The 16557-nt window shown below is 37.7% G+C and overlaps 4 protein-coding genes across 4 annotated transcripts; 3 read left to right on the forward strand and 1 right to left on the reverse strand.

Moving 5' to 3' along the window:
• Nucleotides 1-2399: 2399 nt before the first annotated feature.
• Nucleotides 2400-4269, reverse strand: PHYBLDRAFT_150874 (hypothetical protein; the record flags this gene model as incomplete). The annotated part of the gene is made up of 6 exons (XM_018432563.1): nucleotides 2400-2548; nucleotides 2693-2861; nucleotides 3274-3389; nucleotides 3534-3702; nucleotides 3865-3968; nucleotides 4185-4269. 6 exons carry the CDS (start codon nucleotides 4267-4269, stop codon nucleotides 2400-2402), a joined length of 792 nt encoding a protein of 263 aa, XP_018286253.1.
• Nucleotides 4270-9577: 5308 nt separating this feature from the next.
• On the forward strand, nucleotides 9578-10290 carry PHYBLDRAFT_160266 (hypothetical protein). Its single transcript, XM_018434152.1, has one exon. It carries the CDS (start codon nucleotides 9871-9873, stop codon nucleotides 10192-10194), a length of 324 nt encoding a protein of 107 aa, XP_018286254.1. The 5' UTR covers nucleotides 9578-9870; the 3' UTR covers nucleotides 10195-10290.
• A 527-nt stretch (nucleotides 10291-10817) lies between these two features.
• On the forward strand, nucleotides 10818-11761 carry PHYBLDRAFT_160267 (hypothetical protein). Its single transcript, XM_018434153.1, has 4 exons — nucleotides 10818-10985; nucleotides 11054-11421; nucleotides 11507-11575; nucleotides 11690-11761. Exons 1-2 carry the CDS (start codon nucleotides 10841-10843, stop codon nucleotides 11062-11064), a joined length of 156 nt encoding a protein of 51 aa, XP_018286255.1. The 5' UTR covers nucleotides 10818-10840; the 3' UTR covers nucleotides 11065-11421; nucleotides 11507-11575; nucleotides 11690-11761.
• A 2048-nt stretch (nucleotides 11762-13809) lies between these two features.
• PHYBLDRAFT_150877 (hypothetical protein) lies at nucleotides 13810-14413 on the forward strand (the record flags this gene model as incomplete). Its single annotated transcript, XM_018432564.1, has 2 exons — nucleotides 13810-14188; nucleotides 14235-14413. The coding sequence occupies 2 exons, from the start codon at nucleotides 13810-13812 to the stop codon at nucleotides 14411-14413; spliced, it is 558 nt and encodes a 185-aa protein (XP_018286256.1).
• Between the last annotated feature and the right edge of the window lie 2144 nt (nucleotides 14414-16557).

The following is a 16557-nucleotide window of genomic DNA, read 5'->3' on the forward strand; positions in this document are numbered from 1 at the left end:
TTTTCTTAGTGAATAAAGACAAGTGATTATACTGGATGGGGACAGGGTGTTACACACAGAAACGATGGATGTCTGCCGGACAAGTTAAAAGTAGTCACGCCTCTAATTATCTGCCGGACTACTCACTATAAGCTTGTGTAACACCCTGTCCCCATCATCCAAAAACCCCCTGTCCCCTAAGATTTACGAAACTATAAATCGGTTAGTACTTCGTAAAGCCTCAAAGACTTGTCAACAATAGTAACAGTGAGAAGAAATAGAAAGAAAAAGACTTTACGAAATAAAAACACAAGTTCGCATTAAAAAGAAATATTAGTAGGTATGACTGTTTCTGGCATAAGCTCAGATCCAAGGTACAGAGTTCATAGGGTTTGTTTGACCCTCTAGTTGATTTTTCTTTAATCAAGCAAGTAGTTCTCTTTATTCGGAAATCAAGATGGTTTCCTGGGTTGACGACTAGACTTTCATCTTCAAAATATTTCTCTAGAGCCAAAATAGGATAGAGATATTCTAAACTTGGTAAGTGCTAGATGGTGTTCAAAAATCTGACATTTCTTTCCAAAATAAGGCAGCTTGTTTCAAATACTTGTAGATTTTTTTCTACAGTGATTGGATCTAGAGAGGACTGCTGAAGATGCTTTAAACAATACTATTTTGATTGTCATTAATAAATAAATAAAACACACTCTCCGCAGTATCCAATTTTCTCTATATTGAGATACTAATCCATAAAAAATTCTGAATATCTCAAACAAATCTTGTAAAAATTAAATTTTCCCAAAAAACCATATTCTTTAATATGTCTGCTTAAAATAAAACTTTTGAAATTTGTATTCAATTGATTAATACATTCAAAGGCTTTGTGTATTATATTACAATACACATTATGGAAAAGTTTCATTTATTTACTTTATTGCCTTTGCCCACAGTTCCATCGCATGCTGTTTTTTTTTTATCTTTATAAACTCCATATGCTTAATGGCTCTACTGTCCAACACATCAAATCAATTTGTTTCCAATAACTCTTTGCATCATTTTTTTCTTAAATTTTAGCTTTGGTAAATAAATATAGATATATACCCTCTCATATTTATTTCGCTTCCCACTTATTGCTTTATATAATATTTATGTGCGTAATGAATGAATGAACAAACAAAAATAAATAAATAGAAAAATAAACGTAATGATTACTACATTATATATATATATATATATATGTTAAAATTCTTTGGGCATTGTTTTTTGTTTAATTGTGATTAAATTGTATATGTTTATATATATAATTCCTAAAAGAAGAGTTGTTTTTGTTTGGCTGTAAATAATGCTACTGCTTGATCTTATACAAATTGAAATCAAGGTATCTAGTTAAAAGACAAAGGCTAACAAAAAATGAATATACCAAGTTTGTTAGTTTGTCTATAACATATAACAGCTTTGACGACTAAGAAATTAATCTAATCAAATGTGTTATTATAAGAAATCAATGAACAAACAAACTCGGATTTCAGACCCGGTCTCAAATTAAGTACCTTTAAAAAAATGGAGAAAGGATACTCTTGAATTTATTGACCTAAAAAAATTTTAATATGATCAATATACACATACTTCTACAGCTAAGTTAATAAAATATATAGACTCACTTTCTGACTTTGCAATATTATAATTTTTTATTGGGTCGGCTGTCAGATGGCAGGTGATAATATTTACTTAAGTAAATTATTTCAATACAAAAATAATTTATTTTAATTATGAAGGTGTTCAAAAGAACAAATTCAAGGACAAGGGCTTAATCTCAGTACTTCGTAGCAACAAAAGTCACTCGAACACTTACAATACCCCGTCAGTTACACGCTGCTTGCATGTAATATATCAATACTCCATACTAGTATTACTATGTAGCTCTGAAGGTACTCGCCTTTCAGCGGATACGAACAAAGACACAATATGCTTTTCAGCTCAAAAGCATATTTATACTCATATAGTGTATGAGCAACACATATAGTATGGTTTCCAGCATCAGCTCTGGCTTATGGTTGTTTAGCCATTTCCTAACCAATGGGGGCTTCACAGCATTTACTGTAAAGCCTAATCCCATACTATGGTTAAAGAGCAATAAGAGCAGTGGTTTCTCATTGGCGCCGAAGCTCCCACTTATCTGTACCCCTTATGTCTTTTTACCAAGTCAAGCTCAACAAGGTCTTATTTCCTTGCCAATTCTACCAAGTTTACAAACTTGGCTATTATTATTGTACTCACCAAGTACAATTATTCCACACATAGTATATTTGCTAGTTTTTTTCTTTTTTTCGGCACAAAGGCCAGGAAGAAAATCGTGACCACAGTTCCCCCTTCAGGTACGGTGGTGAGCCGTACCGTCCGGATTCCTCTCTCTACCGCTCCTACTGGTAGCAGATTTGAGCCGTCGCCAACACGGACAAAGTGCCCGTGTCCATACGGTCAAACGGTTCGACACCAAGTCGCTCTACTAAAGAGAGGTACCAGGTAGTGGGGTATCCCCTAAAAACTCCCTTGATCCACCGGGATGAGACTGAAGCCGTTGGTCATACCACTCGGGCCGGCTTCGGATGCATTATACTAGGACATATAGTCCTTGATGGCTCCTACTTCCTGTAGAGACCCTACAGGTGTCCTCATAGCCATACCACATACCCCATAAACGCGCCCTAGATACAACGTTCGGAGCATGCGGTGGTTAGGGTAATAACCACGACCGGACTCGAAAGCCCTGGAAGAGCTATATCCATAACCTTGTCTCTCCACCCAAGAGACAGTATAATACATTCGGGGGCGTTGGCAACAGCCTCGCCCTCGTGTGGATATGGTTCAGCATAGAATCTGGCCTAAAGGCGTTCAGCCATCATCCTGCAGATTGAACCTTCACGGTATTGACCGTGAAGCCCAATCTAACACGCCTCTTCACTGAAAAGACAATAAGAGGAGTGGTTTCTCATTGGCGCCGAAGCTCCCACTTATCTGTACCCCTTATGTCTTTTTACCAAGTCAAGCTCAACAAGGTCTTATTTCCTTGCCAATTCTACCAAGTTTACAAACTTGGCTATTATTATTGTACTCACCAAGTACAATTATTCCACACATAGTATATTTGCTAGTTTTTTTTTCTTTTTTTCGGCACAAAGGCCAGGAAGAAAATCGTGACCACAGTTCCCCCTTCAGGTACGGTGGTGAGCCGTACCGTCCGGATTCCTCTCTCTACCACTCCTACTGGTAGCAGATTTGAGCCGTCGCCAACACGGACAAAGTGCCCGTGTCCATACGGTCAAACGGTTCGACACCAAGTCGCTCTACTAAAGAGAGGTACCAGGTAGTGGGGTATCCCCTAAAAACTCCCTTGATCCACCGGGATGAGACTGAAGCCGTTGGTCATACCACTCGGGCCGGCTTCGGATGCATTATACTAGGACATATAGTCCTTGATGGCTCCTACTTCCTGTAGAGACCCTACAGGTGTCCTCATAGCCATACCACATACCCCATAAACGCGCCCTAGATACAACGTTCGGAGCATGCGGTGGTTAGGGTAATAACCACAACCGGACTCGAAAGCCCTTGAAGGGCTATACCCATAACCTTTTCTCTCCACCCAAGAGACAGTATAATACATTCGGGGGCGTTGGCAACAGTCTCGCCCTCGTGTGGATCTGGTTCAGCATAGAATCTGGCCTAAAGACGTTCAGCCATCATCCTGCAGATTGAACCTTCACGGTATTGACCGTGAAGCCTAATCCCACATGACATTTCAATAAAAAGACGCTAAGAATAGTGGCGGTGGTTTTTCATTGGCGCCGAAGCTCCCACCTATCTACACTACTTATGTTTTTTTACCATGTCATGCTGAACAAGGTCTTCTTTTCTTGCTACTTCTTCCATACCAATTTCTTTGGCTATCATTCTTGCGAATAGCCTACTCGTCTGCTCTAGATTTCCGTCTGATCAATGACGGAACAATCGTACTACTACATGCACATTTGCGACTTCCCCTCTTCACCCGCCGTTACTAGGGGAAGCCTTGGTTAATTCTTTTCTTCTGCTGACCGAATGTTTCGGTCAGCAGGGAATTCGACCTTATTTCAGGTCGAATTTTAATTTGTTTTAAAAGAAAATTATAGATGGCTTAAAAGCCAAGTTTTATTAGGTCTTGCAACCGTTATTATGTGCCCAGATAAAACTAGCACCAGCATCTATTGCCTTTGGTAACTTTTCTAGTTTTTCTGCTACCAGCAACGACATTTTTTTTTCTTTTCTTCTGCTGACCGAATGTTTCGGTTCAGCAGGGAATTCGACCTTATTTCAGGTCGAATTTTAATTTGTTTTAAAAGAAAATTATAGATGGCTTAAAAGCCAAGTTTTATTAGGTCTTGCAACCGTTATTATGTGCCCAGATAAAACTAGCACCAGCATCTATTGCCTTTGGTAACTTTTCTAGTTTTTCTGCTACCAGCAACGACATTTTTTTTTCTTTTCTTCTGCTGACCGAATGTTTCGGTTCAGCAGGGAATTCGACCTTATTTCAGGTCGAATTTTAATTTGTTTTAAAAGAAAATTATAGATGGCTTAAAAGCCAAGTTTTATTAGGTCTTGCAACCGTTATTATGTGCCCAGATAAAACTAGCACCAGCATCTATTGCCTTTGGTAACTTTTCTAGTTTTTCTGCTACCAGCAACAACATTTTTTTTTCTTTTCTTCTGCTGACCGAATGTTTCGGTTCAGCAGGGAATTCGACCTTATTTCAGGTCGAATTTTAATTTGTTTTAAAATAAAATTATAGATGGCTTAAAAGCCAAGTTTTATTAGGTCTTGCAACCGTTATTATGTGCCCAGATAAAACTAGCACCAGCATCTATTGCCTTTGGTAACTTTTCTAGTTTTTCTGCTACCAGCAACAACATTTTTTTTTCTTTTCTTCTGCTGACCGAATGTTTCGGTTCAGCAGGGAATTCGACCTTATTTCAGGTCGAATTTTTATTTGTTTTAAAAGAAAGTTATAGATGGCTTAAAAGCCAAGTTTTATTAGTTCATTGAACAGTTATTACGTGCCCTGATAAAGGCGGCACCGGCATTTATAGCCTTTGGTAATTTTTATAAAGCTTTTCCGCTATCATCAACAATATTCTTTTCTTTTCTTCCACTGACTGAATGTTTCAGCTCAATGGGGAATTTCATTAAGATGAATATTTCAGTATATAAATACTGATTTTGCTCTATCAATAATCAAAGAGCTTGAATAAACAGCTTGCTTTTCAACCTTGCGGTCATGTTTAACTTCTAGTAGTTCAACTAGATTCAGTTCTTCAGTAGCATCTGATGAGACCCGCTTTAGACGGGTCTGTTTACGGATCAGCTCGACATTTCAATGCCAAGCTATCTTTAAATCCCAAGATACAAGACGTTTCACATAATTTTGTTAGACTATTAGAACAACGTAAACGCTGAACTATAGATAACATTGTTACCAAGCTCAATTCCCAGCACAACATAGTTTAAAAGTACTACTCAAGGTTGTAGACTCATTGACTATGTCAGTGTAGCGCGCATTCAACCCAAAACATCTAAGGGTATCTCAATGCCATTGAGTGTCCCTGTTTTGGGTCAAATTAACCGCAGGCCCCACTCCTTGTGGTGCCCTTCCGTCAACTCCTTTTAGTTTCAGCCTTTCTCTTTGGAATCGAACCCTAATTCACCATTACCCGTGGTAGACAATGTAAGCTTATATCTTACAATCTTAACCTGATAGGGCAGAAAATCGAATGAGCCTTCCCAGCACAAGGCCATCCGATCAGCATTTTATTATTATGAACCACCAAGAAACTGGCCTTAAGACCGGATTGGCTTTTACCTAATAAGTGCACCCCTTCCGAAGTCGAGGCTTTTATTGCACATATCAGCTCTATAATTACCACGGCTATCCAAGTAGTAATGCTTTGACATGTAGATAATAGCTCATTTAATGAGCCATTATTTCCCTGGTACAAATCCAATAAATTGGATATGTAGATTATTAGCAGAACCAAGTCTACCCCCCAACAAATGTTCCCAAAAATCCGCCGAAGCAAAAGTATATGGTTCGAAATATGCGTCGGGAGACCAGCAGACTTTTTTATTAAAGAATAAAATCTCTACTGATCCGAGCAAAAGAGGCGCCAGGCAACCTTGGGAAAGATATACCCCACGCATAGTACTCTCTGAAAAAGATTTTTGAAACAATTCCAAAATTAATTGTTATTGAGACTTCAATCATCCTTCTCATACATATAATAGGGGGGTCATTAGTAATCCCGCCAAAGGTTAAAAACGCTTACTTACACTTTTCAACTTTTTTTTTCTGAGATTGAATAATTAAGAGTGAAATTAAAATAATAATTCAACTTGTTCCAAATAAGGAAACGAATTGGTTCAAACGGTTCGCCCTCAGACCGGTTAATACAAGTTGAGGTTAAATTTTAACTGGTTTTTGCCAGTTGGCTTAAATCTTTACCAGAATTAATTTTTTTGGCTTAAATACTAACCAGTTGACACAAGTTTGACTTGAATGTTAACCAGTCGACACCAGTTAGCTCAACCGTTAACCAGTTGCTACCAGTTTGGCTAAAATGTTAATCGGTCGCTACCAGTTTAGCTTAACCGTTAACCAGTCGTCACCAGTTTAGCTTAACCGTTAACCAGTTGCCACCAGTTTGGCTAAAATGTTAACCAGTCGTCACCAGTTGGCTTAACCGTTAACCAGTCGTTACCAGTTTGGCTAAAATGTTAATCGGTCGCTACCAGTTTGGCTTAACCGTTAACCAGTTGCTACCAGTTTGGCTAAAATGTTAATCGGTCGCTACCAGTTTGGCTTAACCGTTAACCAGTCGTTACCAGTTTGGGTAAAATGTTAACCAATCGTCACCAGTTGGCTTAACCGTTAACCAGTTGTTACCAGTTTGGCTAAAATGTTAATCGGTCGCTACCAGTTTGGCTTAACCGTTAACCAGTCGTCACCAGTTTAGCTTAACCGTTAACCAGTTGCCACCAGTTTGGCTAAAATGTTAACCAGTCGTCACCAGTTGGCTTAACCGTTAACCAGTCGTTACCAGTTTGGGTAAAATGTTAACCAGTCCACACCAGTTGGCTTAACCGTTAACTACTTGCTACCAGTTTGGCTAAAGTGTTAATCGGTCGTCCCCAGTTGGCTTAATTGTTAACCAGTCGTCACCAGTTTAGCTTAACCGTTAACCAGTTTCCACCAGTTTGGCTAAAATGTTAACCAGTCCTCACCAGTTGGCTTAACCGTTAACTACTTGCTACCAGTTTGGCTAAAGTGTTAATCGGTCATCACCAGTTGGCTTAACTGTTAACCAGTCGTCACCAGTTTGGCTAAAGTGGTAATCGGTTATCACCAGTTGGCTTAACCGTTAACCAGTCCTTACCAGTTTGGCTAAAGTGTTAACCAGTCGTCACCAGTTTAGCTTAACCATTAACCAGTTGCTACCAGTTTGGCTAAAATGTTAATCGGTCGCTACCAGTTTGGCTTAACCGTTAACTAGTCGTTACCAGTTTGGCTAAAATGTTAACCAATCGTCACCAGTTGGCTTAACCGTTAACCAGTTGTTACCAGTTTGGCTAAAGTGTTAATCGGTCGCTACTTGTTTAGCTTAACCGTTAACCAGTCGTTACCAGTTTAGCTAAAATGTTAACCAATCGTCACCAGTTTGGCTAAAGTAGTAATCAGTCGTTACCAGTTGGCTTAACCGTTAACCAGTCCTTACCAGTTTGGTTAAAGTGTTAACTAGTCGTCACCAGTTGACTCAACCGTTAACCAGTTGTTACCAGTTTGGCTTAAAAAATAACCAGTTTCTACCGATTTGGCTTAAATATTAACTGGTCGTTACTAGCTTGGCTTAAATGTTAACCGAAAGTTTTTTTTTTTACTTGAATGTTAAGTAGTTGTTACCAGTTTGGCTAGAAAGTTAACCTGAATCGTTCCGGTTGACTGAAATGTTAATCAGAATTGATCCGTCTGGCTCAGATTGAGATATACGAATAAGATGTGAAAAGAGAATAATAGACATTGTAATAGTATGGTTTATTTAAGAAATATGATTATAACTGCTTATATGGATATTCGGTTTCCTAATTTAAAATATTCATCCATTAATGGTTGGTTGTCCCTGAAGCAGTGTGAAGTGTACTAGTGACTGGCGTGTGTTACATCCCTGAAATGTGCCCTTGCCTGTCTCATTGGCAATTGCAGTATCCGTTCTTGTTTATGGGCTTGTATTTCACTCAATTGTGGTATATATATATATCACACATATAATTACTACGATCAACTTGTTATACCAGAGCGTTGTATAATCATATGCTTTTATACAGCTGGATTTTGCATAAACCAAACAATTTGAAGCAATGCAGATGGTATCACACCAAATCCCATCGAATTTTTTTAGTTCAGTCTCTCCAGGTAGCATTGTCGCTTTCGAGCTGGGTTGTTTTTCAAATGCCATAACACAGCCAAAAACTGTCAAACCTGCTGGGGATCGTAAGCTAAAATAAACAAGAATAGAAATATGACAGAAAGATAAATAACGTTTATTGAATGATTTTTTTTCGTTCACATCTTTTCTAAACCTACTCAGCCATTGTAAATGTCTGTTTTGGCTTATATTATACTTTTTTGTTAAGCTATATGTTTTCTAATTATTTTGTGAGCAAAAGTGAATCATGTTGATCGTTATTCTCAAAAGAGGATATTGTGTAATTGTTGTTCTGATTGGCTAACAAGAATTCAGGCACGATAAAATAAGTGATGCTCAAAGTTGTCGTGCTTAGTTTTGGTGATACAATTTCTAGCGACTTCTTATTACAGAAGAAGCAGGAACTAGAATGACTACTCTTCACTTTGTAACTTTATAGATATGTATTATTACTAGACGCTTCTGGAGTGTAACCAAAGATAAATAATTGTTTCAAAAAGTATATAAGACAACCTACATCAAATATAACAAAAACTGTTTTGTATCCTTTATCTGATTTGCTATACTGATATGTTATATTAAAGTGCTAGAGTTGACATCCGAGACCAAAATCGCAACATGGAAGCAATCAGTAATGGTTGATATTTTTAGATTAAAATATTGTTCAAAATATAACACTGTATGAAGCTGACTTTTCTTCATTGGTAATTTTATTCACCTCTATATATATAATGAAATTAGTTAATGGCCTCAAGGCTATTGGCTTCGTAGTGAACATATTCTGTGTAAGATTTGCTGTTTACTGCGATAGGCTTTTACTTGTTATAACAAAGGGATTTAAAGGAAACAAAGAGAAAAAGATAATAATTTAAAATGATCAAGATAGTTTAAACTGTTAATGTATATTTAATGATTTATGAAATTTAACTACTGCAGATACTCTTAGATGTTAAAGATGACAAATATACTTATAGAGATATTAGTGTATATTCATAATCTAAGACCTTTTATTGTAGCTATTTCTTTTTTTTTTCATATCCAGAAATTAACAATCGTTTTGTATAAATAAGCAAGAAATGTATTTAATAAAAAAGTATTTTTATTCTTATCTGAAAACTATTCATAAACTTGATAATCCCCCAGTGGTATTGATTAGGCGACTTAGTTAAAGGTGCCAGAAAAAGAAATCAGATCGAGACTTGACAATTGGTAGCTGAATAAGCGATTTCTCTTACCAGAAAAGCGCCCACTTTACTGACGCTCAAATGAAAAAATAAAAAGAAAATAAAAAATAAACTTGAAATTGAAGAATGAGTTCATACCTTGCTTGCTGTACTGTACCCCATATTCCTGAAAAACAGTGTATCCGTTCTACTCATGCTCATGTCGCTTTTTGGGATACTCAAGGCAGAAACATCGTTTTCAAATTTTCTAGTGTATATGTTTCTACACTCCCTGCTCCAGAGTATCCCAGTTTACGTACCTGCTCCAAACTCTTTACCCATGAGTGATACACATGTCCCTGTTGACCATGCTGACCATGCTGACCATGCTGACCATGCTGATCCTGGTGCCATGAATATACCCGAGTTAATTGTCACCTTCACTACTGCTCTTCATGACTCGCAGCTACCTTCTCTTTATGCTGCCCCAATTTCTGCGCACATCAATATTTCCCTGTTTATGTCTGTCCGTATATAACGCCCAGACTTTTATCGCAGTGCTCGTTCTTTCAACAATATTTATGGCTGGGTTTGTTCTGTGGAACGTTTTGCTGAACTACATCGCATAGAATATGACAGTTGGACCTCCTATTATATTACTCTTCTTTGTAATTGTGCCAATGCCTGGTGGTGCCGCATGGAAGACAATGTTACCAGAGCTTCGGATTCGCACAGGTTTACACACTTGCTTAATGGCAATTTGCATCCCATCAAATCCATGTTACCCAGAATTCCCGTAATCGCATTCGTTCTTTGCGCCAGAAAAGGTCTGTCAACAACTATATCAGCACTTACTATAATCTCCACATGGTAATCCTGTCCATGGCCAAGGATGAAGCGTTTTACTGATTTGTTGATGGTTTACGCCCTGAAACCCGTGGTCAGGTTCATTTTTGTGAGCCTTTGGACGTTGGTGAGACTGCACGCACAGCCCTTGGATACAAAATCGAGTGTTGTTCTGCTCGCCTGGCACGTCCTGATCCTATTCCACAATATTTCCGTGATGATGAACCTATTCCCATGGACCTTGATTCTATGTAGGGGAGGGGGTCCATGCGGACCAATTATTGTGGACGCTCAGGCCAATAGAACAGGCGAAGCTCCGCCAACCGCTCCGATATTAAATGGCACCAGCAAGATGCCCAGACCGTATTGCTACCACCCGCCAATTAGACGAAAGATGCGCCAAGGCCCAAGGATGTAATTCCCTATCATTCCACACAACTGAATTAAAGGGTAATCAGTTGTGTGAGGATCAAGATTCCCACTCTAACAGGAATGTAAATGATTATAATAGTGTTAACTATAACGAACATACTAATAAAGCTTTGTCTTACCAATATTTTGATGACCATTCCACTTGTAATTAAGACTTAATGCACTTAGAGCAACTTAATGCTACCATTAACACATAATAGTCACTACATGATGCCATATATGAAGGAAAGCATATCTCCATACTAATAGACAGTGGCGGAAGCGTAACCTTTGTGACACCAGCACTCATTAAGCAAGCAAACCATGTGGTTCAAGTCCGCGATCAAATAGCGGAGACAGCTGGTGGTCACAAAGTATCAATCACCAAGAAGATTACCATGTCTATTTCGTTCAATGCATATACAGACTCAATCGAAGCTTATATGTTCCCAGTGAAATTTGACTTGATACCACTCCAAACCTTGTTCCAGCAAGCACAGCAAATTTCCTGCTGGTTCAATGACAGTTGAAAGTTATATAAAGAATCCAAGGAATTCGTCGTCAAATCGCAAAACACACGAGACAGTACACACCATTTGAACCACCTTGTTTCTCACAGACAAGGAAGTAAGTCGATGAAGAACACTGGCGCAGACAGTTTTCTATTACACGTCAAAGATGACACGGTTAGCAATATGAACAACTCAGATTGGAGTGACCTGGCCAAAAGAACTCCTGGCGTATTTAGAGATGAACTTCTAGATGTTCCACCCTACCGTGTTGTACAGTATGCATTCCATACCGTGGATCCAAGACCGATCAACCAAACCTCATTCAAGAGGAGTCTCCTAGATATGGACGAGCTCAAGTGTCAGATCAAAGAACTTTTTGACCTTGGCTAATTAGGCTTAGTGCGTCACGTCGGGGAGCGCCAGTGTTGTTTTTAAAAGAAGAAATACGGTACTATGGGGATGTGTATCGATTATCACATGTTGAATAAAGCAATTGTTTGTAACAACCACCAACTACCAAAGATTTATGAATGCCCGAAACGACTCCGCGAATTTGCACACTTTACCAGTCTTGATCTTAAAAGTGGTTATCACCAAGTAAAAAAAAAAAAAAAAAAAACCAAGCAGTTTTACCAAAACATCCTTCAACACCAGATACGACTAGTATGAGTTTCTTGTCCCACCTTTTGTTCTGACCAATATACCGCCAACATTCCGAAGCCTTATGAGCCATGACCTGGGCAACTGTTTTGATGACTTTACTATCGTGTATCTCGGTGACATATTGATTTTCAGCAAGGCTGAAGAAGACCACCGCCTTCATGTATGTCATGTTCTAAAAAGGTTGCAATAAAAGAAAATTTGTGGCCAATATGAAGACACTTGAATTCAGCAAAAAAGAATTGATTTTTGTTGGATTCCATGTCTCAGCACGAGGGATTCTATCTGTATCTGGAAAGGTTACGGCTTTCAAGGCATGGCTGGTTCCAGTCGATGCTCAAGAGGCTTCTCAGTTTTGTGGTCCCGCCCAACAATATTGACCGTTTATCCCTGGGTAAACAAGCATAGCATCATTGCTAACGGATCTCACTCATGATACTGGTGCCAAACGGAAACCGATTGTATATACAAAGGAGTACCAAGACAGCTTCGAGCTCATCAAAGACAGGCTAACCGTGCTCCCAGTACTACAAGCCCCAGATGTCCATAAACTATATCGTATTGAGACAGACGCTTTCAATTTCGGTGTTGGTGCAGTGCTAGTCCAAAAAGATAGATATGGTTTGTGATATCACCTTGCATATGAGTTAAAGAAGCTTATCAGCGTAGGGTGAGCTTAGCCTACCCAGAAACGAGAACTATAAGATATTTTGAATGCCCTCCGAGCCTGAAGTTGCCTTGTTGATGGTCAATCATATACACTGTTCTCAGATCACCCTCCTCTCAAGTATTTCTGTCTTCAAGTCACATCAACTCCATGCCTTGTCCGATGAATTGCTGAATTAAAGCTGTATGCACCAAACATCCAGTACAAGCCTGACAAAGATAATAATATTCCGGGTGCATTGTCCCATGTGAGTCATCCTGAGAACAAAATTACTGTAGGTCCTACTAAGCTGGTCTATATCTATGCTCCCCCACTCACATATACTATTGATCGGCCCAACTACTATGCATTCCATCCTGATAACGTACCTGACAATTCCAAATAAATCGCAGAAAATAACATAGCTCACTTTGTAATTAAGAATAACAAAGTGTATCGAACAGTGAAGTTGAGTGACGATGACATTCGTGAAGTACTATTCCTTTTCTTTTCTCGCCGTTCCAATACTTTCCGATTGTACCACAAGGATTTTTACCATTCTGTACTTTCTCCTATGTTTGATATACTAAGACCTCGTCATTGACAGCCGAGTCTCTGTAACGACATCTAGGAATTTTTAAGCGCATGTCATAAATGTTAGCACAATACAAGAAAACATGGTAAGCATCATGACAATATTCACTCATTGAAAATCCATGGAGCAGTTCAAAGGTGGAACTTGGACTTCATCGGCAGGTTATATAGGACTCTTGAATGAAATCAGTGGATCCTTGTAGCAGTTGATTATACTACCAGCTGGACGATTGCCTGTGTTGTCCCAGTCGCATCAGCCCAAATTGTAGCAGCTTTTATATACGAGGAAATAGTAATGCGTTTTGGGTGCCCAGCCGAGATACTGAGAGATCGTGGAGCCAATTTTACCAGAAAACGTATGGACGCTTATCTCATTCGTACCAAGTCAAATCATCGACCAACCTTTGCATTCACCCACGCACAAATGGTAAATTTAAGTGCCTAAACGGTACGTTGAAACAAATGCTGCCTAAGTATACAAATGATGCTCTGGACCTGCCACATCTTCACTCATCCCACAATTGGGTATAGTCTGTTTTTTCTTACCTATGGCCGCCATTCTGTCCTTCCTGAAGACCCTTGTGTAGTGGCAGACCAGACCGTTGACCAACTGGAGAATGTCGGTAGGGCCAGAAAAGCTGCCGAGTTACGCATGAGTGACATGAGTTCAAAATGCAAGGGAAAATGGGATGCCGTGATTAAGAAAGCGACATTCGAGGTTGGTGATCGTGTTAATCTCACACACGAAGGACATTCTGGTTTGGAACCACGATTGAAAGGCGCGTTTATTGTGATGAACAAAAAAGGACAAGTATGTTACGTATCGGCTCAAAAGCATGGAAGGCAAACCACTCGCATCCTTGGTTCACGTTGACTGCCTATACAATATAAATGGTAATGCTCTAAAAGACACATGGTACAACCCGGCTGCCTCTCATTTGGCATGGCGCGTTGTTATGCGACTATTGGATTGGGAAATTATTGATGACGTTGGTGCTTGTGGACGATCACAAAACCAGAAAGGGGGTAATTTCAGAATTGGCATTGGTGACCAAAATTGGAATTTACAAGCAGCCAGTAATGATTGACTTTTTAGAATAAAAGATCTTGACACTGTCGATTTGTCTTTTTGTATATGCTTTAGATGTTTAAGATAGTGAATATTTTATAAAGATACTACTGGATAGTTATTATCTAAGACATATTGTTGTAGGCATTTATTTAATCTAAATCACATTATTATATTGTATAAATAAGCAACAATTATCTTTAAAAGTATCTTTGTTTTTATCCAAAAACGAATGTAAATATCTTTTTTTTTTATCTTCTCTTTTCTTTATTTTTTTTATCACTTGTACTTTATCACAATTATTTCAATATTACTTATAAAAAGTTCCGATTGCTCTCCAATGGTTTCCTGTTGAGATGAATAACAATTCTATATATAAATAAATAAAGAATATCCAATTGGCTAAGATTTATGTAATAGGTCTAAGAGCATCCCCAACATTCAGCTAACTTTTATCTTTCCTAAAACCAAACACCACCACTTTACTTTTTTCTTCTTTTCTTTTAAATAAATAAATAAATGGAACCATTGGAGGTACCACGCTTAACTAGAACTTTAAATTTGAAATAAAAGTATAGGTAAAAGTGACTGTTGGGAATTCTTTAAGGTTCGAACTCTGATCTTGAGAGTGAAAGCGCAAAAAAATACCACTGTGCCAAAAATCTTCTTGTGAATTGACACACACTTTTTGAAATTTTTAAAGTTTTACTTTAAAAACATATTTTTTGACACGGGTTTCTTATAAACAAGCCGTTAACTTATGGACAGTACAAAGACGTGACTCCTTCTTCGGACACGACGTATTCCGATTTCTTGGATTTCTTTTCTCTTTCCTTCTTTTTCTTTTTCTTGCTTTTGCTATTTATATTCACAATAGACTTGAAATGCTTTTCACTTTTCCCTATTTTTTTCTTAACTTTAATTTTCTTTTTTAGTTTGCTTCCCTTTGTATTGCACTTGTTCCTTCAGTATGTTTCTTGAGAGTGTTTACCTTTTATTATTTTAATATTTATTTATTTTTCTTTTGTAATTATGGCCAAAGAATTGTAACATATATATAATGTAGTAATTGTTAACTTTTTATTTATTTATTCATTTATTATGCACATTGTTGTAAATGAGTATTGACTACTGCTGTAATTGAGAATAAATCTGAAGTAAATAATATAAGTTCTCAGCTATTCCAGTCAAAGGTGTCTACCAACTACTTTATTATTTAACACAGGTTTATCATATATAATAGTGATTATATTTTATATAATGATATCACCATAATATGTGATATATCAATGAATTATTACAAGCATACTTATAACTCACAAACACATTTATTTTCTATGTTAACACTTTATTGGGACTACACACATTTATATAATTAATCATACATTAATTATTCCAATATCACATTGCTCTTATTAAGACTCAGATAAAATTGATTATTTGACTTCAGTCATATAATTTTCCCAATCCAAAATAATATAAATAGCAGTTGTTGTAAATGAGTATTGACTACTGCTGTAATTGAGAATAAGTCTGAAGGAAATAATATAAGGCCTCAGCTATTCCAGTCAAAGGTGTCTACCGATTACTTTATTATTTAACACACAGGTTTAGCATGCATGATAGTGATTATATTTCATATGATGATATCACCATAATATGGGATACATCAGTGGATTATTATAAGCATAATTATAACTCATAAACACATTTACTTTCGATGTTAATACTTCATTGGGACTACACACATTTATATAATTAATCATACATTAATTATCCCAAGATCACGTTGCTCTGATTAAGGCTCAGATAGGATCGATTACCTGACCCCAGTCATATAATTTTCCCAATCCAAAACAATATAAATAGCAGTAGTAGTTCAGTGTAGGAACCTGGTCAAACTTTGATACAAAATTTTTCTCAATAAACAAAACCTACACAAGTTCTCACGAATCTTCGTTCCTAATTTCAAATCTTCAATTCTTCCTCTTAAAAACTTCTTCAACTTCAACCACCACAACATTTTTTTTTCGTGAACTACCATGAACCCCTCTGCTGAGAACTATCCCGCCGCCATCATCCCTGCTCATGATGAGGATGCCATGTCCGTCATGACTGAGGAGGACCTCATCGCCAGTCTGAGTGACAACATCTCCTTTGCCA

The sequence above is a fragment of the Phycomyces blakesleeanus genome, assembly GCF_001638985.1.
Source record: "Phycomyces blakesleeanus NRRL 1555(-) unplaced genomic scaffold PHYBLscaffold_26, whole genome shotgun sequence".
NCBI classification, from domain to species: Eukaryota; Fungi; Mucoromycota; class Mucoromycetes; order Mucorales; family Phycomycetaceae; genus Phycomyces; species Phycomyces blakesleeanus.